The 25,001-nt window shown below is 39.7% G+C and overlaps 1 protein-coding gene across 10 annotated transcripts in view; it reads left to right on the top strand.

Annotated features, from left to right (window-relative positions):
* atp8a1 (ATPase phospholipid transporting 8A1) overlaps positions 1-25,001 on the top strand; it is a 99,041-nt gene that overhangs the window by 6,707 nt on the left and 67,333 nt on the right. For 7 of the 10 annotated variants that reach the window (XR_003052104.1, XM_008326523.3, XM_025063501.1 and 4 more), the window contains 7 exons: positions 43-166; positions 12,131-12,245; positions 15,453-15,552; positions 16,965-17,063; positions 21,385-21,430; positions 22,323-22,363; positions 24,870-24,943. Coding sequence is in view for 9 of the 10 variants with exons in the window: in XM_008326523.3 (XP_008324745.2) it covers positions 118-166; positions 12,131-12,245; positions 15,453-15,552; positions 16,965-17,063; positions 21,385-21,430; positions 22,323-22,363; positions 24,870-24,943 (524 nt within the window). In the remaining variant the exon portion in view is untranslated. Of the gene's footprint in view, positions 1-42; positions 167-12,130; positions 12,246-15,452; positions 15,553-16,964; positions 17,064-21,384; positions 21,431-22,322; positions 22,364-24,106; positions 24,181-24,869; positions 24,944-25,001 lie in introns of all 10 variants that reach the window. The other 3 variants (XM_025063504.1, XM_025063502.1, XM_025063500.1) reach the window with 1 other exon arrangement.

Raw genomic sequence — 25,001 nt, 5'->3', positions numbered from 1 at the left:
GCGGGCCGTTTTTTATTTTTAAACTGCATGTGGTTTGAGCAGGAGCCGCCGCCGCAGCAGCAGGAGAAACTAACGGTCGTCTGACAGGTGCCGTCGCCCGGCTCTGCACCCACAGAGATGCCACCCGTCCAGAGAACCATGTCTGATCTTCGTACTCGGGCAGAGGGTATGTAAAGACAAATTTCTCTGTTTTTATATATCTCGTTTATCATTATGTCCGCAGTGTAAGCGGCTTATTAGTGAAACACAGGGCCGACCGACAGGTCAGTGAAGTAGAGTAGAGTAAGTTGCTAAAGCTAAAGCTGTGATTAGAAACAGAGCCGGGCTCAAGAAAAAAACAAAACAAACCTACGGTAAAGGATGAGGGCCACAAAGAAAATAGTGTTATAGTTTTTATCTTTCTGCATATTATACAAGACAACTATTTCCTGACTCAAATTTGTTGAAATTCTAATTTCAGTTAAAATAGTACTCGCTCCTCCGTGTATTTTAAAATAAGTAAATTACTTGGAATTTTAAGTCTTGAAATTGAAAACTCTCTCACTGCAATTACTCTTATACAGTATCTCAGGATAAAAAGATATCTCTTGGATTTGTTCATTTCGGTTGTGGTGCATAGTGAACTTTATAATAGCACATTTTCACTAAACAAGATAACAAACTACTAACAAACCACCTCAGCTTAGTTCTTGAATCATTTTAAGGTTATTTTTTATTTTGAATAGAAGCTGGTGTTTCTGTATGTGTCAAGTTCCAAAACAAAACTACATATAGAAAGAAGAAGACCTCAGCTTAGTTCTTGAATCATTTTACTTATAGAAAGAAGAAGTCCGTGGTCCAATGCTAACAGGAACTGCTTTTTCACTATCTAATCTCCTATCAAGTTTGTTGCAATTATGTTAATCACAAACACTTAAGCCACAATCCTATACATTTGAGTGCAATCAGCAGTTTTATTTGTTGATCTTAGTAAGAGAGGTTGAGCAGTTTTCAGATCAGCGTAAATCTTTCTCCTGCATATATGTATATACAGTATTTACGACACAAGAATTTGATACCGTTATTAAAACTTTTCAAAATACGAACAACTTACAGTAACATTTTTCTCTGTAACTTATAATGGTGTAGAAAGAAGAAATTGTGTACTCATATTGCCCAAATGTCTCAAGTAAATTAATGCATATGAGTGAACGCACAAAGTGACTTTCCATCACTGACAATAAGTAGTGTCCTGGCATCAACAGGAGCCCGGGTCTAATTATACATCCATTGTAATTTGGCTGAGTCTCTCTTTTCTTCACTGCACCAGAAACTTTCCACTGCATCTCACTTGTTTGCCAGCAAAAAGAGGATGGAGATATACATTGTTAGATTGATATGGACAGTTGTATGAGAGCCTCTTTGTTTACTTTGGTTTTAGAAATGGGTATTGATGCTTAGGTGTGTTTGCTTGTTTACGTGACTTTAGATCACTGTAGGTGCAATAGCAAGGGCCTTGAACGAACGGATACTTCTGGAAAAGCTTTTAAATCCTTAATGAAAGAGGCTTTTACGTAATAAAAGCCTCTTCCATAAATTCCATTTAGTTTAACAGTTAAGTGAGTCCTGAAATCATCAATAAGTTGCCAGAAGACGTTATCCCAGAAATAAACCATAGTCAGAATTAGATGAAAAGTGCTTAAACATAGCTCTCCATAGCCAGGAATAGGTCAATAACAAACTATTGAACACAGTATCTATCGAATTACAACATATGATCAAATTGCTCTTTAAAAGAGCAAAATAAACTCCAGAAACACATTTCCTCGCACCTGCCCTGGTCCTAAAGCTGTTTTTATGAAGCCTTTAAATTCAGCCTGTGACTGTTTTATGGCAGTCCCTGACCTCTGTCACCTCTCAAGAAACAAAATAATTTATCTACATGGATCTATAATGTATAATATTTACAACACCTTCTGCTGTGTTATTTCCCTTGACACTAAATTCATTAATACTTTGTTGTTTGATTGAATACAATCGGCTCAGAGCTAATATAACCGTCTGAGTTAGAGCAGATCTGAGGTGCCAAAAAAGGCAACTTTTCATCCTCTACCAAATTGAAATGAGCAAATTGATTTCTTTTGAGTGCTGCAGCAACTTCAACTTTCAAATCCAATCATTTATAAAGCACAGAACCAAAGTGCTTTTTTTTTTTTTCATTTGCAATAAAATACATAAATGACGTAAGACAGGCAAGCACTTTTCTGGCACAATTGAGTTTAAGAATTTGTTGAACTCAGACTGGAACTTTTTCTGTAGTTTGGTCAATTCAAACCAATTTCGTAAATGCAGGCAATGCATTGAACCAACAGTATTACAAAATTACATTGATTGAGTGCCCTGCAAGCTGATCCTGGTCTTCCTCCCCCAAATGTTTTCTCTGACAGCATCCGGCTTTCATTCAGGTGTGTTTACTGCTACCTACCATACAAACATACAGAAATGTAGTAAATCCAATGGTAATGGAAGGACCTGTGTCTATGTCGGTAAATTGCGTTTATGTGAGTAAATATTATATAATTCTTATCATGATTTTAAGGTAGCTCCACTTCTTTTTTATATATAATATAAGTATATTATATTAATAGTTATATCAATAGTAGTTCTGGGGCTAAAAAAATGAGTTTCAAAGGATGTGAGCAGTAGGTTTCTCCTAGCTGACATTACACATCATTCTGGGACTTCCCTTTAGTAGTCCTGGTTTTAAAGTGCTACTTAAGCTCACTGTAAACATGAACGATCTTGTCATTCCTTGTACCACAGCAGCAATCCTGGTCTGAGTCCACTGAAGAATGAGTGGTATCATCATTGAAATCTAAATAATTGAACACGAGATGGATACTATAGTAAACTGCTGATCAATGTGGCTGCTGCAGTCTCAATAGCAAACAAATGAATTATGCAGTAGCTTATATTGTGGCCCCCAACCCCCAACTCCAGCACCCTTTGCTACCACACTGGCTTATAGGAGTGAATCCTTCCACTGTTTTCCAGTTGGATTTTCACCTCACCTTCCTCGTGTTTTTTTCCCCACACGTGTCCATCAGAATATTAGTTTCAATCATACTCTCTTCTCTGCCAAATGAGTAACCTGAGTTGATGGTCCTGCATCAACATTTCCAGCCCCAAGGCTCGATTTATTTTTGCTGTATCTGCTTTGTGGCTGCTCCCTCTGCAACATTTCTCCTCGGCTGTTTTAATAAGAGCCCGAGCGACCTTCTCACCCTTCAGTTTAATTTTTTAATCACACAGTGCATCTGGCAGCCTCCCATCTATAAAGGCCAGCTCTCTGCCAGGGCTTACCACATAATCCATCAGCAGCCTGTCTGTCAGCTTCCCCAGGGCTGCACACTCCCCATTCTTACCCACCACGTGCAGCTTGTCACTCTTTTCTTTATTCCCTGTGAAAACATCTAATATCACTGACAGACTTTGTCTGCGTTTGTTGCCCAGAAAACACCTGATCTGCAAGACTTGGGTGTAGATGTGATGTCAGAAGTTATCAGAATGTTTTATTTCAGCTGACTGTCACCATGTCATCAGTAATAGGCAGGAAGGTTCCCTAATACCTGCTTCCATTTCCTTCCTGGAGATTTTGATTGATAGGAGCCTTGCAGGTTTACACAGTCCAGATGGCTAAAAGCGGCCTGTTAGCTGTCTTAGTTGTTGTGCTTATCCTCACACAGACTGAATCCCCTCTTGCAATTGACACCTACGGAGAGAAGAGACAGTTAAACCAGTCTTGGAAGAATTAAGTGGCAGGCCAAAAAAGTTGCTATTTTATTAGTGGTATGCATCAGTAGATCTGAAAAATGTGACGCTGCTCTAACGTATCCATTGCCTGATTATAAGTACTCTAAATAGAAGGATGATAGCAGAAATAAAGACTCTAGGTGGCACTGATAAAGAATGTATTAGATTCATAATTTCCCACAACTTCGCAGTGCCCCCCCACGGTTAGCCTTACTGTTAGTCGATTGATCCTCATCTCTAGATACCAGGGTGTGTGTGACATGGGACCAAAGGTCATCTCATATCACCTAGTTTTCCCAGGTATTTTATTATCATCTCATCACTCCATGTGATGGTGATGTCAGAGATAAGCAGTTTGGAAATAGGAAATAGGCTTTTTGAAGACTACTGAGGGCTGCCCTTATGCCTGTTGGATCATCGGCTGATAAAATGTTGCACAAAAGCCCTACACGCTACGAAATCCCCTGTCTGGGGGCTGCTGCTGTGTAATATGAAGTCCCCTTAGGCTTCTGTATTCGTTCTTCGCTCTGTCATGGGACATCTCCTTCTGTGCTCTATTTTCTGCCTCCATTACTGACCTGCAGCCAGTCTAATTCATGTTCCTTCAGACACTCATTTTCTCCACCTCACCTCAGTGATTCAGCTCTGTCTGTGAGGCAAAGTGAACTTTGGTCTCTGTCAGGAGGAAGAGAGATGTGAAAACACTTATGCACAAATGTTTATTAAAAGGATACTTAAGGCATGATGTTTAGAGTTTTTTCTGATAAGAATTTGCAGTGTCATTTCTTTTGAACAAGAAACAGGAAATGCATTACCTTATTGCAGTATAAAGTAATGCAATAAATGATTTTAGAAGGGCTGCTAGATACCATGGTAAAGGGCAGTGTCTGTAACAAATATGCAATTTCATCAATCATGTGATCCTAGACAAGAGAAGACTATTCCTACAATTGACTTCCCATGCTTAAAATGTCAACTATTCATCCTATTGTTATGAATTTAACACGATTTACCCACAATTTGCAGCGTTTTCCTTAATTTTGCGCGATCGGCTGATTTCTTTTTGTGACACTGATCGTATCTACTGATCGTATCCACCTCGGCTCTGCAGTGAGAGACGGCTAAGTGGCAGACCCCAAAAATTTCAATCGGTGCACGTGTAATTGTTATGTGATGGTGTCCTAATAAAACATTACTTAAATCAGTGACTCTTTCCATGAAAACGGTACCAAAGGTAATCCTGCTTTTAATAGATGATCTGAGCTCATCCATGTTGTTAAGGACTGAGTCCTGTATCACTAAGAAACGAGTATCGCTTCGATATTCATTTTTAAGGATGTTTGTGCGTGTGCTGTGCACACGTGTTGATTGTGATGTGTTAATTTAGACAATGGAGGTGTCGGGTAAAACTGTTGTGCTACCACTTAACACATGTCTGATCAGGTCACTGAGCATCACGGAAACACTACTTTGGATTAACTGTCATTCTCTCAGCCATTTCGATATTGGAGCTATTTTTAAAGAGCATATGATACAAATGACCATGACTGTCCTCATGTTTTTCCATTCTGAGCAAAGGATAGTTGTCCGGAAGAATATGCTTCAGAGTTTTATCGGATGTTAGATTTAATTACTATTGGGCGTTTGTGGCATGTGTTTAAGTGTCTTATTCAGTACCAAGAAATTGGTACTGAATCCTGTACCAATACATTTATTATTAACTGCCAAATATTCAAAATCTGAGAGAGACATAGCTCCATGAGTTAGATTCAAACACATAATATCCAACTTTTACTTAATTTCCTTGTCCCAGTACGATAAACAACCTTGTATTTTCTGCCAATAGAGTCACAATACATGTTTATCACGGTTCATAACCATAAGACCCACGGCTCCAACTGAGAAAACCCTTGTTTTTTTTCTTCCTACTGTTCAAGAGTTCAAGGTCGGTCACATTGTTGACATGACACAGTGACTGATGTCTGGAATTGAATAAATCTATATCCTGTTCAGCACCATATGCCCCTCACGTTATACCATTCATAAAGTAGCACAGGATTTGCAGAGATCTTTGTATCAAGCATTAAGCCAGTCCACTCTGGACAAGTCCTGTGATGTCAGAGTAAACCCAGCTGTCTGTGTTGCCCCTCCACAGTCCTAAAGTCCCTCAGCAGCCCGTCCAGGCACATAGAAATGGACAGGCAAGCAGGGCGGGGAGATTAATTCAGCAGCTGTACTGGTGTTTGTCAGTGTGTGCTTGTGGGAGTGCACACACAGCCCGACGATCAGATAAGCGACTGATTGAAGTTACTGCTGCCACAGATTGAGTCCATATCTAGATGCCCCTGTAGGTCTTCCCCCTAATTTACAGCAGGGGGCTATCATCTACTCGACTTGGGTTTCCCATGAGTAGACTGTGACTTCACTGTCTACTTCACGTATTTTGTTCTGATAGACTCATGTACAGGTCTTTCTTAAGCAATGACGAGTGGATGTACAGTTAATGAGACATTGGTTTATAAGTGTCAAGTTGAGTCTAGATGTAATTTCACATTTGAAGTTGCATTCATTAAAATGGGCTTGAACTATTACCTCATATTCATGTGGAGTCATGTAATTATTGAAAGTAAATGGAAAATGCATTTTTTTATTTCTTATTCAAAATCAAGAATATATTTTGTATTTTTTATTATTTTAATTGTAATAAAAATGTTATGCTCTTTATATGTTTATCTAATTTTGATTAAAAACTAACTATCTTTTTCCCTCTTCCTCCCCTCTCTATCTCTCTCTTCAAATTGTGTTGCTACTGAAGATACAGGTCAGGTTTTGTGAAATCATTGATTTGTATTAGATTTATATTGCACAGTGTATATTTTGTCATCTCCTACAGTTTCCAAAATTGTCTCTAGGAGACAATAGAAAACCCTTATACTACAACCTTTATGTAGAAGTGACTAAAAACACTGTTCATCTATACAGAGCATGTTCCCTTCCCGAGCCTGTGGTTTGCCTGTCATTCATGTTTCCATATAGGATCGATCTCAGTAGCCCCCAGCTGCCTATTTATTTCCCCCATGTCCATCCCCACCCAGTTCCTACCACCCTGTTATTGAATTAATCACTTAGAAGCAGAGCTGTGGCCACATCACACGCTCCCTCATCAGCATTTTATCGACCAGCCCGCTCTCATAGGCTTGTTAGTACTTGTGCAGTATAGGACAAATTCACCAATTGCAATGTGTTGGCTGATTCAAATTTTCGGAAATTTGAAGTGTGACTTGCCGATTACAATCTTCTTCCAATCAGCCTATGTTAAAAAGTGAAAGTGTTTTCAGTGCAAAATGTTCATTCTCTACTCGACTAATAATTTTGACACATTTCCCACAAATTGCACTCAGCCTTTCTCCTTGTCATTGTGTGAAATATCCAATAATTACAACAATAGATAACGAGAGGATTGTACGAAGGGGAACGTATGAAGGGGCTCGCTTTATCTTGAGCATTAATGTCAAGACGTTTTGAAAAACAAAAGCATATGTCACCAGATGGATGAGTTATTTTCCTTTTAGACCTTTGTTAATGACTTGACACAGCTTCAGAAATACTGGGTCTGAAAAAACAATCAAACACCGGTTTGCCTGCTTGCCTTGGCACAGCATGTTTAATTCAATGACGTGTTTAAAGTGTCTTATTTAGTTTTTCATTCTCAGCAACTTCTTGGTGGCTCCCCTACAGTTAACCTTACTGTTACATACCGTATATCACGAAAAGTAAGCTTCAACTTTCAAGCTAACTACATATAAGCGCCTGCTTGTAAGTGTGAGCTTCCCTTTCATGTTCTCTGACAAAACCTCCAATATGTGCTGCCAATTGTCTCTAAATCTGGTTGATTCCTATTAGAGGACGGTCGAACCGTGCATCTCTAATTCTAGTTTGGCTTCTAAAAGAACAACACAAAAATATTCACAAATCAAGAGAGCGCCACAGATACTCTGCTGGTGCTGGAAATTACCTCGATTGTATGTAAGTCTGTGACAAATAATGTTTTGAGATGTCTTCTTTTCAGAGGTTTGAATTGTCATGTTCATCCTTTAAACTTAACATACAGTATATGAATAATGGAGTCTTTTTTTTTAAAATGGCTTATTCTTCAAACTCATGAAGGCAGATAAATGTTAACATTAAACCACAGAAAACTCAAGTGCTGCTGCTGACCCTGAATATATGTGAATTTGCATGCCAGCGGATGACGTGGTACCTTTTTATGATTTGCTATGCAACCCTTCCTAAGGTCACATGGGAGACAGAAGATGCTGTGTCTAAAAATAACTTGACCGTGGTGACTATTTTTAGTTAACGCCTGGATTCGTGCAGTTTCTTTTATTGGAATACCAATGATATTTTTGGAATATGTTGTTTGGGGCTCAGATGTGCAGCAGTAGCTGTCTGTTTGGACTTTATATTTAAGCCCTTGTGTCATGTGCTAGGTTATATCCTCCAGTATCAGTGTCCTTATCTTTCATTGCTCATGAGATGTGTAGAAAGTCATGGCACCAATAGTATTCCATTCTCTCAGCCTGAAATGAAATGATCAAACATTTACTACAGTGTTGTAAATCTGCAGTGGATTTTGACCTTTTTCAGTTTTTTTTCTTTTATCTTCATACAGTATATACCGGTGTTTAAACTGTGTGTATATTGAGTGTTGAAAAGACATTGAGGGTCCAGTCAGTGAGTGATGGTTCTCATTCATCTAGATCAGGGATGTCAAACTAATTTTGGTTCAGAGACCACATACAACCTGATCAGATGTCAAATGGGTCGGACGTGTAGAATCATAACATAATTACTTATAAATAACAATAAGTCCATGTTTTCCCCTTAGTTTCCATGCAAAGAAGTAGAATTTGTGAATTTTTTTTTTTTTTACTTTTAAATCACGGGATGGATTGATCCCCTAAACATGACTATGGCGTGTTTGTGCTTTTTTTTTTCTTTTTTTTTTAAACTTTACTTTTAAAATTATCACACGGGACGGATTGACCCCCCAGTAAGCTGGTTTTGGCCCACGGGCCTGACATTCGACGCCACAGAACACCTAAGCTAAACTAGCCTACTTTTCATATTATTAAGTAATGGGAAATGTCATAAATTTTCACAATTTACCAAGGTCCTAGAGAAAAATGACCACGAAGGAGCTGGAAGTTAGCTGAAATTATAGCAAAAAGCTAAACATTCATAAAAATCTTTAAAAGATAAAAATGATAACCATGGTTAGGAATTCCTGTGTTTAAGATTGTATGTCCAGTTGTATGAATTTGTTCCTGAAAGCTGCAACATTCAGTAAGGGTATAGAATGTCCAACGGGGTAGACCTTCCTCAGACAGTGCCAAGTTGTGTTGGATTGAGTTTTTCCACTGGGTATTTCCTTCGAAATACACATCCCAATGTGACTATTGTTCCACCTGTCTCCCTCTTTTGGTGACGTAGGCAATAATCCTACCACTTGGAGGCCTCCCAAACTCATTTTTCCACACCTTGTGGCATTGATCCTTCCCTCCAGAGGTTTCTACTTTACATCTGCTAATGTTCTTCACAGAGCCATGTTTAGCTCCTGTCTTCCCATCCCAGGTCTTTTTTAAAAAAAATTTCCTGCAACATAGCCGGTCCATTATTAAATGAAATGTATTGCTATAGAGCAGATTGTAACACATATTAAGAGTGGTGTTCACACCAATCTTCCACAGAGTTTTCCTCTCTTGTTCTTTTTATGGACGTCAAAGTAGCTGAGCTGTGACAGCCTGTGGCTAATGAAATTAGTGCAGGGAAAATGCCCAGTGTCCACCAGGGAACATTAAGAGTAATTCCCAGGGAGACGTTTGAGGAAGTGGATAAGTACATCATCCACACAGTGTTTTAGAATCAGAGAACAGGAAGAAACTGGATACGGGGGAAGGAGGAAAATCCCTGAAATTCTTCGGTGGTGGGGGGTGAAGCTTGGAGGTTATTTTGATGATGGAAACTCCTGCAGTTTTCACCTTCAGCCTTTTGAATGGGAGTTTGCACATGACGTGTGGCCTTGTGAGCTAATTTTACATTTGGATACAGTTACGGAAAGGTTTGCATGTGAGTGTCTTAATTGTTGTTGAACCCACAACAACCCTTTTAAAATGATTCAGTGTTCATTTTTTTTTCTATCAAATATTTCTTTCATAGGTTTTCATTTTACTATTAATTTTAATTTCCTACTCATGAGAGCCATCATTAATGAGGGGAAAGGAAGTTCGCAGTTGAAAACAGGATTAAAGATGAAGTGCTTAGATGGAGAGCAGTATGCCCAAAACACACTTGTTTTTCAAATGTCACGTTAAAGCTTGGTCAAATACACAGGCGGAGAGAGGCACAGGGCCGAGTTCAGCAGCAGAAACTGCAACTGGTGCATTGCAGCACCTGGTCTACTCCAGCATCAAGTCTCTCCTGCTGCGAGCACTTTTCATGAACGCACAGAAGCAACATCAATCACTGCTGCTGCTCCTCGGGCCTAGCATTTCACACAAGCTTTATACTGCAGTGAGGGGATGTGGACAGTTCTCAGTTACCTACAGCAACATCAGAATTGTGTCATCATCTTCACCACAACCAGGTTTCACTGGGTACATAAAAAAAGGGGGGGAGGACGGGGGGAGCCACCAGCAGTGTTTTGATCCTGGTGAAACGTCACAGGTGACAATGACAGGCATCATTGTGTGTTTCCCAGCTTATGCACCCGTCACCATACTTTAATCCTCTTCAGCTGCTGGGATCTACTCACCCTTTTGCCATTAAGATAATCCAATAAACCACCTACACTCATGCCTTGCGTAACAGGACTAGGCAATCCAGCTGGTGTTTTCCCTCTGTGACCTGATCACCACAGGGGGTGCTTTAAATTTAGACTAAATTTGGATTGGCAACATGTGCTATAAGAGGAAAAGCTTGATGATGTTTTGAAAAACCCCTCCTTTGTAGCTCTCTGCCAGATCTTAAGGTTTGAAGATTGCAGTGAGGTGAATAGGGAGAGAGCTGAGAAAGTAGGACATGGGAGTGTGATTGTACTTTCAACATGAAATGAGAGAAACACTGTAGACAGGAGGAAGTGGCCAGAAGAGCGGCTAGGTCGTCCGTAAGAGTTTCTGGTTACAGTATCCCGTGACACTGCAGTTTGTCGTTGTTGATGTTGCATGCAGCAGCTGGTTTTCTGCAGCTTTGACCCCCCCCCTCCCCTCCAGGCCCCCCGTGCATCAGAATGAGCCTTCATGCCATTTTTAAACTCTAGAATTTAACTGCAGTCATGGAAGCAACGCTGCACCCACCCCTCACCTCATAAACCCTAACACCCCCACCATCCAGGCCACTGTCCTGCAGTGGAAGATCACATGCAAACAATTTGACACTCTTGTATATTTATGAGGTATGGGGTTTACAGTATCCTGGCAAAGTTAAGTATGTCTTTCTTCAATACATTAAAATGAAATGCCTTGCTGATGCTGCTGCTGCTGCCGATGAAAGTGATGATAAAAATAGATTCCGTTCTGTCCACTGTTACAAACAGGATGTTATTCCTCCCAGGAAATTACCCAGCTTAATTAGGAAACACGTCCACATCCCAGCAGTAATTGGATAAACATGTATTGGATAAAAGCACTAAACTTATCTTTTAAATGTAGGATTTTTTTTCCAATAGATAGTTTTCGTGTTGGTCACATACATGTACAGATTCCATATCTGGCAATGTAGAGATAGTTGAAGTTGTGTGATCGTATGAACACTGGCACATGATTAGAGTGGTGACCAGAACCAGTTTGAAATGCAGATACTGACTGTCACTGAAACCAGAGACAACAATCTGACAATCAATAACATTGACCTTTCTGAAGGCCAGGAACAAGTTAACTGTTGTTTCTGGAATACGTCGACACCACAGGCTGTAAACAACAACTACACCAGTACGCACAGGGTGTCTAGTCCAAGCAGCAGCAGTTCAAGTGTGTTATTTTGCCACTTGAGTGCTCTTTTTTTTGTTGGATTTATCTAAGCAGCAGACCAGTAGCTGAGATGTTTATCAGAAAGCACACTTGATGATTGTCACTAAATTATAATACAAACCATTTACTATGAAATACTGTATACTAAAAACCCCTGGCAGGGCAGCAGAACCTGCTGACTCAAACCTTTCCCCACTGTTTTGAAACGCTCAAACTTTGTTCCTGTCAAAACACTGTCTGGTTTCACTTTTGTTTTTGATCAAAGCTGACTCAGTAATTTCTTACACAACTTCTTTTCTCTGACTCTGCAGGATACGAAAAGACTGAGGACACTTCAGAGAAAACGTCCTTAGCTGACCAGGAAGATGCCCGACTCATATACCTCAACCAGCCCCAGTTCACAAAGTTCTGCACCAACAGAGTCAGGTATGTGAAGTAAAGTGTTGAAGAAAAGCTTCAATCTGTCACAAATATCGAACTTGTTCGAATTAGTTTCTACACTGACCTGTGTGTTGGGTTTTGTCTTGTTTTTTCGTTCACTGCGACACGGCACAACATGCCAGCTCCTCTCTGCGCTGTCACAGCAGTCACTCTGAATGAAATAATACAATCGACCCTTATTCCTCTCCACATACTTTACATACAGTGGTTTCTTTACTTCACTGCCATTACATAAAACCCCCTTTGACAAGAAGAGTTGCAGTATTGCATTAGCATTAACGATTTTTTTTTTTTGGGCAACTCAGACCTATATTGTTATTGTTTGAGGTATAACAGCTTTAAACAAACTCACAGTATTTATCTGCAACTGTTGATGTGTTTGTGTGACTGTGTTGTTGCATGTGAGCTGCATCTTCTCCTGACTCGGTTGAAGCGGCCCAAAGGCATTCAGTACACTCTCAGTGCTGTGAACTTTAACCTGAACCTCACCATAAACTTTGCATTTATTTCTGCCTAAATGTCAGCCCGAGGTTAATTGTCTGTCCAAGTTTGAAATATGATTTGACAGCACCAGCCAGTGTGTTTAAGAAAGGAAGAAAAAGGAAACAAACATACAAACGATGGAACGGAGATGGAGTTACTAAGTATTTCATTCTTCCTTAGATAATTGTTTCAACATTTGTATGTATTATAAACTTTGTGTCACTGACTTCAGGAAATTCACCATGCTGAAGTTCTTCTTTTACTAATAGATTTATTCGTTGGTGCTAATCGGCGTTAAATCCAACGTCAAACTAAGCAAAGCACACAACAAGTACACAATTATACACATAAACATCATAAACATCATAAACATTGAATGAAAACCAATGTGTTCGCAACACAATTCAACGTAAATAAACATACCTCGCTGGCTGCACCAAACCAAGAGGGGTGAAAATGGGGAAACATAAAATCTTCCAAGAAAATGAAAATTGCAAACATTTTCTTAAAGTAACTGAAACTTTATCTCGCGTAAAATGTTGAAAAGCTAACGGCTACTACTTCTGAAGAAAACAATGGGCTGTCATGTGTCCAACATTTTTTGTTTATTTACCCCTGACGGGTAGTTGGGGACCCCTGTCTTAGACCAGGTGTGAAGTGTGACCGCACTGTGAAAAAGCCTCGCCTCTTTTATTTGTCCTCGTAGTCTTTTTAAATCCTAAATGTGCTCAAAACATTTGCCGCAGAGCTCAAAGGCAGAGGCTGCTGGCTGCCCCCGAAGATCTCATTTGTTCTGCAGAATCAGTTCCCGTCACATAGTGACCTGTGGAGACACTAACAGGAGCCGGGTCTATGATAAATGCTGAATCTAATCTTACAGGAATTACTGGGAGAGCTCACCTCTGCCTTCCTTTTATGTGATCCAATTTTTTTTTTCCCCCTTCAGCAACAGATCTGCAGAACACGTCATGGCTAAAAGATCCCAGGTCTGTGCAGAGAACCTTGGTGGTTAGGATAAAGTCTACACAGCTGCAGTGGTTGTGGATAAACATGGATGCTGTGCAAATGTGATTACTTGCCGTTATATTGGCAGCTTACAAATCATTTGACTGTTGTGTACACACGCAAGTCAGATGATACAGCTGACTTGCGTGTAGATTTGCAGACACACTTACATTTACTTATTGTTTGCCTCTTTGAACTGGGTATGGGTTTGGCTGGATGATGTTGTTTTTTTTTTTGTGAGATTAAGTTTGTTTTCCTACACAGAAAGCAAAATGTACCAGTAGTCGCTGGTCAGATCAGGCTGAAATACAGGCGATGTCAAACACGACGTCAGGAAATAGCTCCCATAACCCTTTTCTAAAATTGATAAAATTAATTATTAAAACACTATTGTGTCCCAGAAATTCCAAAACTTTTTAGCTAATAGCTAAGAAACCTAAAATAAATAGCTAAAGAATTGCCACATCATAATTACATAGGAAGTAGCCAAATCTAAGGTTGTAAAAGGTTATCCTTACAATGGCTAAAACTAAGCAGCATTACTTTAAGTTAGCTAAGAAGATGTAATGATGTTAGCCCATGAATAGCTTAGAGTTACCTAAAAATTAAAAAATTGTTTTTTCAAACCTGAAGCTGTGATAAGGTCTGTCTATGTACAGGAAACAGTTAATGATAAGGCCATAATTACGTGTTACATTGAAACAAGACGTTACATGAGGGCTGGAAACACAACTGTAGGACACGCAAATACACAGGCACTGTTTGACTGCTTGTTACAGATGACTATGAAATGTCGGTAGGCGTGGTTGTATTATGAAAACTTCTCAACGGACACCCAAGATGTTTGCTTGGCATTTGTGGATTGACGGGAACTCGGTTTACATTTGACAGACCAACCAAAGTAAACGTTTCCATTGACAGACTGTAATGTCAAACCTGATGGCTTAATGGAGATGTTGACAGATAAAGGTTTAAGTGTTTCTGCAGCTCTCCTGTTTGCTTGGTTGTTTTAAATCGATACGTAGGACTAAGTAATGAGTGGGTTTTTTTTTGCGTAATCATGGTAGCTTGTAGCTTGCTATCATAGCCGTTGTCCTTTTTTTTTTTTTTTTACTGCAAGCATCAGGAACCAAAGGTTGAATTCCATATGCTTTGCTCCTTCAGGCAGGTTGTAGGCCAAACTTCTCATATTTGCCTGTATTTGTTTGACAGCTCCTCTACACGTGAGTGAGCGAAGTACTGCTGGCAGTTTGACTCATGGCGCCCACTGCTGTATATCTTCTCCTAAAGTGGCTGTTCTGACCGGGTTTTAGTGTTGCTGTAAATCTGAACCTGCGGCTCTGCCCGCATCAGCAAACCAACATCTCCCACTCTCCTACACCACTGCAGAACAGCCACCATTCTTCACATCTGCAAAGTTTTTTACATCATCATCAACTAGGTCCTTTACCCTCCGTATCATTCGATATCATAACAGTTTCTACTGGTTTCTCTCTCTCCCCCTCCCTCCTCTCTTCTTTTGGCCCGCTAGCCATATGTTTGACACCCGTGCTCTAGACAAAGCTTGAAAATGAATTCAAAACTCCTCTAACTTGTCCTGCGCAGTAGTGCACAATAAAAAAAAAATTCTGTTTTTAGAGCTAATCACTGTATTTATGTTTTTGTCTTATCTCTCTCTATCTCCCCTCTGGTTCTGCTTTTCAGCACGGCTAAATATAATGTCCTCACCTTCCTTCCACGGTTCCTCTACTCCCAGTTCAGAAGAGCAGCCAATGCCTTCTTCCTCTTCATCGCACTCCTGCAGGTAAGACGACTGATTTTTACCGATTTATATGACTGTTTTGAACACAGAAAAATCACGCCTTTGTTCTCGTCTCACTCAAATTTTTCAAGACAAATTTCAGCCCATGTGTAAAGCTGGTAGCACTGATTTGTGAAATATTCAGCGTAGATTTTTTTTTTTTTTTTCCCGACCTGGACGTTTTTCTCAAAAGGTCGTATCTGTAATTTAATATTCACAGACGAGCCTGCTCTCTCCTGCTCTCTCTCTCAGACACACACATATACACACCCACTGTGTTTTATATATATCCTGGTAATGAATAATACATGTAATACTGCTGTATGTGTGCCTATTTTAAAGGAAACTAGATTTGCCTGTAGGCTCAACATATACAGTGGTACATATTTAATGCTGTGAAGATGCCTCTGTGTGATGGGAAGCCGATTGTTGAGTTCTCTGCTCTAGCTACGGATTAGAACAAATGGCTTTTCTTGGTTAATATCCAGCTGAAATCAGCCATTTTGTTCTTTAGTTCAGTTTTGATCAAACAGTAAAGTTGGACATAAATTGTACAGACAGAAGTTCCTGTCTACGGCGTCAGGTAAATTCATTTTGGCCATGTCGGAACTCACATACTGTACATAAGTACCTAATTATTGGGAGATAGCAACGTAAAAATTAAACGCTGTAGGTAGAGGGCGTCATACACCGAGGTTCATGTTGTTTTGCATTTACTAAGTAAGCTAAAAGTCCAATTTCAATTTCAAGACTTTGGGTTAGCTAACTCTGTAGCATAATTTTGGAAAATGGCAACACAACAAATTACGTACATAGATTATATACATACCATATTAATTTAACAGCAAACAGGACCAGGTCCAGTTACTGCGCAGTGAAAATGTAGCTCATGTGAACAGGTGGATGTAAGTCACACATGTAAGATATCACAGTCTAGATTCAGCTTGAAGATGTAAGCAAGGAAACAAGTAGTGAAAGGATGAATGCACCGACTGAAACTCCCGACCACGACAGTGAAAGATCTTGGATGGGTGACCTTGAAGGAGCTGCTTTGAAAATCAGCCGGTGTGAATCTTCATTACCTGCACTGTCAATTCTACGACCTTGAATAAAACATCCATGCAGATGAGGAAGAGATCCGTGCTCTTCATGTTTCCTTTGAGCCGTGGCCCTGGCTTGGCAGTAATGAAGGATTTGCTGTATCACACAGTGCTTGTGTGTAATGTACTCCTACTCCATGTAGATGGAGAAAGTTGAGAATAATATGGTAACTTTAAAAGTCTTTTTTTTTTCTCTTCCAGGCCTATTTATTAAACAACTAATATGTTTTGCTATATGCATCATTCATTGTTAAATCATTCATTGTCAAAAACAAGTTGATTTAATATTCTTTTGTTTTTTGTATTATTTTCCAGCAAATCCCAGACGTGTCTCCAACTGGTCGTTGGACCACCTTAGTACCGCTGCTCTTCATTCTGGTGGTTGCTGCAGTTAAGGAAGTCATTGAGGATCTGGTAAGTTAACTCGTGTGTTCGATAGATTTATTTTTTCACTTTGATCAGCAAGATTTGATTTGAAATATTTACAACATTTTCTCTTTAAATCAAGCATTAGGTTTTATTGTGCGTTCCACAGGGCAGAGGTTCCCAAACAATGGTTTAAGGTCCGGTGCCTGGTCATTTTGTAATGGGCCATAAAGAAAAAAGAAAAAAAAAGCTTTTATTTGAGTATCAGTGTGCGACGAAAAATTACTGTAAAAATGTCCCGATTTCAAACACCAATGGACACGCAATTTCTTTTTTTTAAAATAGGCTAGAGGAAGTTTTCAAAATAAAAGGAAGTTGAATTTTGAGTCCTGTTTAATACACAGCAGCATTGCCACAGCGTTTTCACTTCCCAAACGGCAAAAACATAAAAATCAATAAAATGCAATAAAATCTTACTCAGGCACTGGCTTTATGTTGTATCGTTTTCTTTTGAGGAATATGTGAGAAAGAATGAAAGAACCAGTCTAAGACATGAAAGGTCATCTTCAGTCCAAACATGGCTGCCTGTGAGGACAAAAAGCATAACAGGGATTTAGTCATTTAAAAGTAAGCAGGAATTTTATGTTAGTAATCACAGAGCAAAGATGTCTACAAACTATAGTAACTTAAACAGATGTTTATGCTGTAGAAGGATTTCTTTATACAGTGAGGACAACTTAAACAGATGTTTATGCTGTAGAATGATTTCTTTATACAGTGAGGACAAGTTATTATGTTGTTTCCAGTCGGCCAGAACTGCACTTTAGAAAAGCAACCCCTCTCCTGAGGTTTAAAAATGGTCTTGCCTCGTGATTTTTGTTTTTTCTCTTCCTTAAGAATCATTATTATATGAGTGCTAATTTTTTGACCTGCAGGGTACCCAGATAGTAATGTCCTTCCATGGAGCGTGAGCTTCTGTTCTGTCTTTTACCGTGCAGCTTGTCTGTAATTGTAAAAGCTGAACTGTTCCCTGGGGAACAGACAGGAGGCAGTGATGGTTATATGACCACAGCAGGACACTTGCCTACATCCAGACACAAATATTCACACACGCTGAGTTATTTCAGAGGCCACAGCTGTGCCTGCTGCACCATGGCTCCTCACCGACTCCATTAACCTAGATGCTGATGCTCATGGACACAGACAGTTTGTTCTGACAAAACAAACCGACCGTCCGCCTGGGTCCACAATTATCTGAGCCGTTACACGGAAGCTTGTGAAATTTATTCCGACTAATTTAATGGGAGTTGTGGGCGATTTGTTTGACAGGTCTAAGTATGGCTTAAGGAAGGAACGACCTTAAAGTGACCCTGGTTCCTACATGATCTGGATCTAGATCTGTGTACTGGACTGGAACAGGGAACATGGGTCCAAATGGATTGTTTCAGCAGAGAAAAATAGTTAAATAGTGGGTGACAGTGGAAGAATGAGTCTAAGAGTGAGAGGTGGAGAGATGCCACAAGACTGTATGTGAAGGTGCTGAGAATGCAAAAGACGGTGTACACGTGTGAGAAAAAGCAAGCAAATGAGAGAGGGAGACTGAGAATGTTAAAGACATGGAAGGAAGTTGAAGAGTAAGGGCAGCTTACAGGTCAGGTAATTTAGGAGAGTGTGATTGTTGAAGTGTGGGTGTTAGTAGAGTGTTAGAGTGTGATCGTCTCCTGTTTCTGATGATTGGTTTCGTTATGTTATATTGATGTGTTCCAGCTCTGGAAACAAGGGTGAGTCAACACATTGTTGTGGCTGCAGTTCATAATATTTGAGCCAATGCAGTTCTCCAAACAATTACTGCATTACTCTAAAATCTAAAGCTCATTTGTAGCCAATCAGATGTACAGCCCAGTAGGATACCAGGCCTGGCTCTGTATTCATTTTGTCTTGAATTGTTTAGAATTACATTCTAAACTGTAAATTTAACGCTTTGTCAGTGTAAAAAAAAACAACCAATGGATAGGATGGCAATGATGTCTGCAGAGGTTGTCCAGATTTTTTTTTTTTACCATGACAAAAAAAAAAATGGCATTAGGCTTGGCCAGTGGGAATTAGTGATGAAAGCGAGCCTGTTTGCAAATGATGTCAGAAATTAAGAGGACCAGGTGTGTGTTCCTGTATAGTGTGCTCAAACATTGATGACACACCACCTGCAGAAAAAAGCTTTTACAGCACGAGTTGGATTCTTGACACAAAACGGCTTTTTCCGCCCACTCCAACATGGTGCGTCAACAACAGCTAAACCACGGTTGTCGTTTACCAAACGTGTGTGTGTGTGTGTGACTTGCTGATATTACGAGTTGTGTGGACCAGTGATCCCCTTGCGACCCTGGTTATAATTCCATAATAAGTTCAGATCCATGTGAAGAAAGTGAGGGAATGTTGTAGTCCTCTGTACTGCAGTGACCCTGCCATGTGATCCCCGAGCTCAGTCCCAGTGGACGGTCACTTTATACTATAGGTTTTCTATCTGGTGCTGAAGGCACCAGCACAGCACTTTCTCCCTGCCTGTTGTTAAAAACATGGGAATGTAGGAAGTGATGACTCCGTCTTTATCTGCTGAAGGTCGTCGTGCGGCTGTCCCACACGGGTCAACCAGCGGGGGCAGAATTGACCGTTGAATTCATGAATCATGCAGCGAGGACATACGACGTGTATCTTAACCGGTTCTTGGTCGTCTCTGCTGCGAAACATTACAGCTCAACAAAAATCTGTGGCGTGATTAAGATTCAGATTCGTAAAATTTTATTGATCCCAACGGTGCAGTTCACTTTGAGCTCAGTTCATTTACTGTCACAGAGTCAGGCATTAATGTTGTGTGTCAAGGGCAGATCAACAGCAAATGGAGGTCAGGCACAAGAAAACAAGGTATAAAAGATGTGCCGAGTTACAACAAGGCCTCAGTCCTTCTCATTACCCACCTTTGTCTCTTTAAAGTTCAATTTATGGATTAGAAAGTCACCCTGATGTACAGTAGGTTTGAAGTCTACCGTTCCTTTTTGATACCAATTTTACAAAAACATTTTTTTTATTACACAAAACGACAGCAGTGAACTGTGGAAGTGATGTCAATGGTTCATTTCCTGGTCTGATGTCTTTTTCCATCATTCCAACGTACAGGAAAAAAAACATATTTAGCATGGTAACTAGTTGGCAAGCCTAGCGCTGCACATGGAAGACATCGTTGTTTACATTTGCTGGCCATTTGCTGGCCGTATAACAAGAAGAAGGTGGTCAATTCTGAAGACCCTAATTATCTCAAAGACTTATTTGTTGACTTTCAGAAAAGAAGTTGTTGCTAGTTTGCTCCTGCTGGCCAACAGTAAAACTGCCATTTAAAAGTGGCTTAAGAAAATCTCTTAAAGAAGATATGGATATAACAAAGAAAAACAAATATGGTACTGTAGGTTCTTTAGTCCCTGGATAGAAACCTACAGTGAAGCAGTGCAGCAACAAACAACAAAAGTTACACCTCCTCCCTCACTCCTGCATACCACAGTGTTTTTTCTTATTCAAACCATATTCGAGGGATGATCAAAGTAATATTGCAGATGCTTCACCTTTTTCCCCCTTCACCTTCTCTTCCCGCCTTTGATTGCTGGATTCCATAGAGGCCTTTTTTTTTGCTTTTTTTTTTTTACTGCAGTATTCATGCATACTCTCGGTGTCTTTCCCTCCACTGCACTGTGATTACACTCACTATCTAAATACAGGACACCTCCGGTCCTTCATGTCCACCGGGACAGAAGGAGCGGGAACAGTAGAGACAGAGAAGCATAAAAGTCAGAAAAAAAATGAACGGACGTAATGCACCAAAAGGCGTTTTATCTACATGGAAATGTAAACTGGGTGTCATGTTTCTTCATCACATTCAGATTACAGTGTGCAGAGTATTTTGATACAGAGTATACTTCATGTTGTTAACCTAAAAAAAAATTTTAATTGTAGAATATTATCAGCATTGAGTCAGTACTTTGGCGTTATCTCGGTGTTACCTTGTAACTGCAGAATCAGTTCTCCCCGCAGTAACCCTGGTACTGTGTTATATTGTGACATGTGTCTTTTTCTGCAGTAGTATCTGAAGATGTGGTTCCTACAATGCAGGATGGTTTTTGTGCGAGTGCTGTCTCTTCTACTATTTCTTTCTATTTCTTCTCTTTCTCTGAGAGGCGTATTATCCTCCCCCTCTTACTTCTCCTCTTACTCTGTGCTCCGGAGTTTGACTCCAGGGGAAAAATGTCAAGGTTTTGATCGTAGTTTGAAACTAAATTTGTATATCAGAAAAAAAAAATGACTTTGCTTTTTGTTTTTTGCACAGAAACGTCACAAGGCTGACAATGTTGTCAACAAAAAGGAATGCCAAGGTAAGGGACCGTTTTATTCTTCTTTTGAAAAATAGAGTCATAGTTCAAATCTGTTTGTATGAAGTACAGACGACCTTATCAGCGACAGCACAGAAACCACGGTGAGCCTTGAATGTCCAGGAAGGACAACATAGTTTATCAAAAAAAACAATGATTATTATTTTCCTTGCAAGCATTTTTCAGAAGAATGTAGTAAGAGTGTGTGTACACAAGTATACACTTTCAGGTCCAAAGACAAAACAATTAGTCTCTTTGGATTAGCGCTGCACAGCTGATCTAAGCCAGGGCGCACAAACCCCTGGCTTGTGGGCCACTTTCAGCTCACAAATGTACCAACATTTGGCCCGGGACTTCGTGTCAATAATAATGTAATTTTTTTTTTTTTAGATGTGTTAATTTTAATTGTCTTAATTTTTAATTATTCAATTTTTTTAGTTGGTCATTTCAGAGAGATAAAAGTCTATTTGTTAAACATTATTTACATTAAGCAACAATTCAACACTCATGTGTCCCCCCCTTAAAATTGGCCCACAGCTCAATGAGTCCCCTGAACTAAGCGCAGTCGTGTTGACATTGTCATGTTTAGCATTTTCATAACCCCCTTAAACTGACCATTTTGGTTTCATTAACTAAATACCCATAACTAAAGTAACTATAAAGTAAAGCCTGAAAATGTGGCTCGTCATTGACTGCTTTTCCTTACCCAAAAAGGGATCGTGCTAAAACGTGCATAAAATAATAAAAGAAATAAAACTTTTAATTGAATACTTCATGGGAGTATATCTCCAAAGATACTATCCATAGTCTTCATGTCTAACCCTTCTTTATTATGCCATGTTTTTCTTCCTCATGTTTTTTTTAACTACACCTTCCTCCATCTGTGTCCCTACAGTTCTGAGGAACCGAGCCTGGGAAATTGTGCACTGGGAGAAGGTATGTTGTATGGAAGTGACACTGGATGATTGTGACACATATTATACAGTCGTACCATTCATTCATTCATGCTGTTGGTGCCAATTATAGACCTCTCAGTCACTCAGACACACGCACACACGTATGCACTCGTCCAGAGTCTGACCTCTGTAGTATTCAGCCACTCATTAATCTGCTGTTTTCGTGTGGGCACTCATTACACAGCAGTGCTGGAGGACAAAGAGCAGCTCTCCCTCTTCTCCCATAATGAGGTTGTTTTTACGACAGTGGCTGGAGTCATTCAGATAAAAGCAGGATGAGTGCGTGTGTGTGTGTGTGTCGGGGGGGTAACAGCAGGCAGTGTACAATTGAGGTCAATTCTTTTGCTGAAAAATGAAATTATTAATACTTTTTCATCCAACAAACACTAGACGTGTGAGACAGATCATGTGTTTTGTTCTTGTTTTTTTTTTTACAAGAAATGATTGAGCAACATGGTGTGTGATTTATTCATAGAATTTCAAAGAACTTTTTTTTAAATGTGGATGAATTGTTTTTTGTTAATCATTGATTTTTGACTGGCTTCACATCAGTAGAATTGGCACCTGGTGGTTGAAGACATTTAATATGTCTGGTAGAATTTTAGAAAACAAGTGATGACAGATTAGCTATGAGAAATATAGTAGCTTAAACAGAGCCAAAGATTATTATTATTATTATTAAGTTCTGTGTAAAGCATTGTTTCCCAAGGACTGGGTCGCGACCCTCAGGTGGGTCGAAAATGTTCTTCTTCTTTTTTTGGGGTCGTCTCACATCATGTTTACCCAGGAGTTTATGAATAATGTGTATTAACTTGGGTTGTGAAAGTTTGTGACTTTTAAAATATGGGTCCCCAGAAAAAATGTTTGGGAAACACTGGTGTAAAAAAGGAAAGGACTGTTATTTAAGAGTCGGCGTCAAATATACCAATGATCGCTAAAGTGGTTCCAAAAATAACTAAAGATTTGACTGTTATTATCTGAAATGTATAAAGGATATCATAATATTTAGCCAAGAATTACTTTAAAGCACTGGTTGCCAAATTTTTTCTCCAGCACATCAGTGTTGTATATAGGACTACGGCTGAGCCCCAGACCTGTCCACCTCAAACCACACATTCAAACCTGCAATCTTCATTTAAAACCCAGTTATTTCTACCAAATTGCTTTTCATCTTGAACAAATGGAATTCAACTTCAAATCAGTGCAGCTGCCATACTGTGCTATAAATATTGAAATTTAAATTAATTTGCATTTGCTAAACACCTCCTGCACTAGCTTCTCACCTCAAGCAGGGCCATCTCCCACACTTTTGGAGAGTGGAAAGTGTTGGCAGCCTAGCTTGCTTTAAGACTCTAGTGAATATTGCAAATGTAAAGTAAGAAATGAAATCATACCATTAAAAAATCTAATAATATATTATATCTGAAATAAAAAAAAGTAGCTAAAGCTTTGTCTAGGTGTCTCTAGTTAGAAAAAATAGCATTCATTTAAAATTGTCCTGGTTGGTAGCGAAATGCTAAAAATTGGTGATTCAGATATAGTTATACCATCGTCTGCTGCGGTAACGTTCTGAAATAACCTGGTTGCTTCTTTTTAAAGTATTCACCTTCTGTTTTTCCCCCACAGCTGCACATTTATTCCTCGAAGCCCCAGTGTGGTTTTCATATTTTCTGTTCTGCTCTTTCATAGGCAGAGCTCAGCAGTAACACTTTATTTTTCACAGGTTGAAGTGGGCGATGTTTTTAGAGTAAATGGCAGTGATTTCGTTCCCGCGGATGCTGTCATTTTGTCGTCCAGGTACCAAAGCGTGTCCACCTGCTGCCAGACTGTGGGGACTTCTCTCTTTCTCTCTCACCTCCACCTAAAGAAGTGATGTTGTTGGAAACTTAGAAATGATGAACCAAAAAAAAAACTAAACACGAAAAGTGTTTTTTTTTTTTAAATCTGTTGCGGAACAACCATCATTCCTTTAGGTCGCTAATGGGTAATGGGAATTTTTTGTGGAAAGAAATGAACAATCATGTTCCCACGAACCTTCCTACCTCCTTCACCTTTTCAATAAACCATTTGGACCTGTTGCAGATCCTGCAGTTTTTTTCCCCAATACATTCCAAATCGACCTGTTGCAGATCCTGCAGTTTTTTTTTTCCCCAATACATTCCAAATTGCTCTTTCTCTGACTGTTATAAGAGTCTGAGCAGTGACACCGGCGCAGAAGCTTCTCTGAAGTTGTTGTTCATGTGAATGGTTTAGTGAAAAGGAGAACAGATGTTCAACCACACCCTGTTAATCACACAGGACCGATCGTTGTGTTTGTGTCATTTTCTTTTAAACTGAAACACTTGTCTCTCTCCCCTCTTTTCTGTTTTGCTCTGTTTGTCCGTGTATGTTTTTATTTCTTCTCCCCCACCGCCCTCCGTGCGAACGACTGCCACGCTATCTCCCTATCTCGCCCCTGCTGGTGCCTGGTTGCTTATTCTTATCAGGTGGCTGTTGGGGAAGTAGTCAGAGCTGCAAACGGGGATCACCTCCCGGCTGACCTCGTCATTCTGTCGTCCAGGTCAGGAAAACCAGCAGCAACTGAGCAGCGGTGGGAGAGATCGGGGGCAGTCTGGATG

This window comes from Cynoglossus semilaevis, chromosome 15 (assembly GCF_000523025.1).
Source record: "Cynoglossus semilaevis isolate Cse_v1.0 chromosome 15, Cse_v1.0, whole genome shotgun sequence".
Lineage (NCBI taxonomy): Eukaryota > Metazoa > Chordata > Actinopteri > Pleuronectiformes > Cynoglossidae > Cynoglossus > Cynoglossus semilaevis.
The sequence above is the reverse complement of the archived record's forward strand: the minus strand, read 5'-3'. Positions and strand labels throughout refer to the sequence as shown.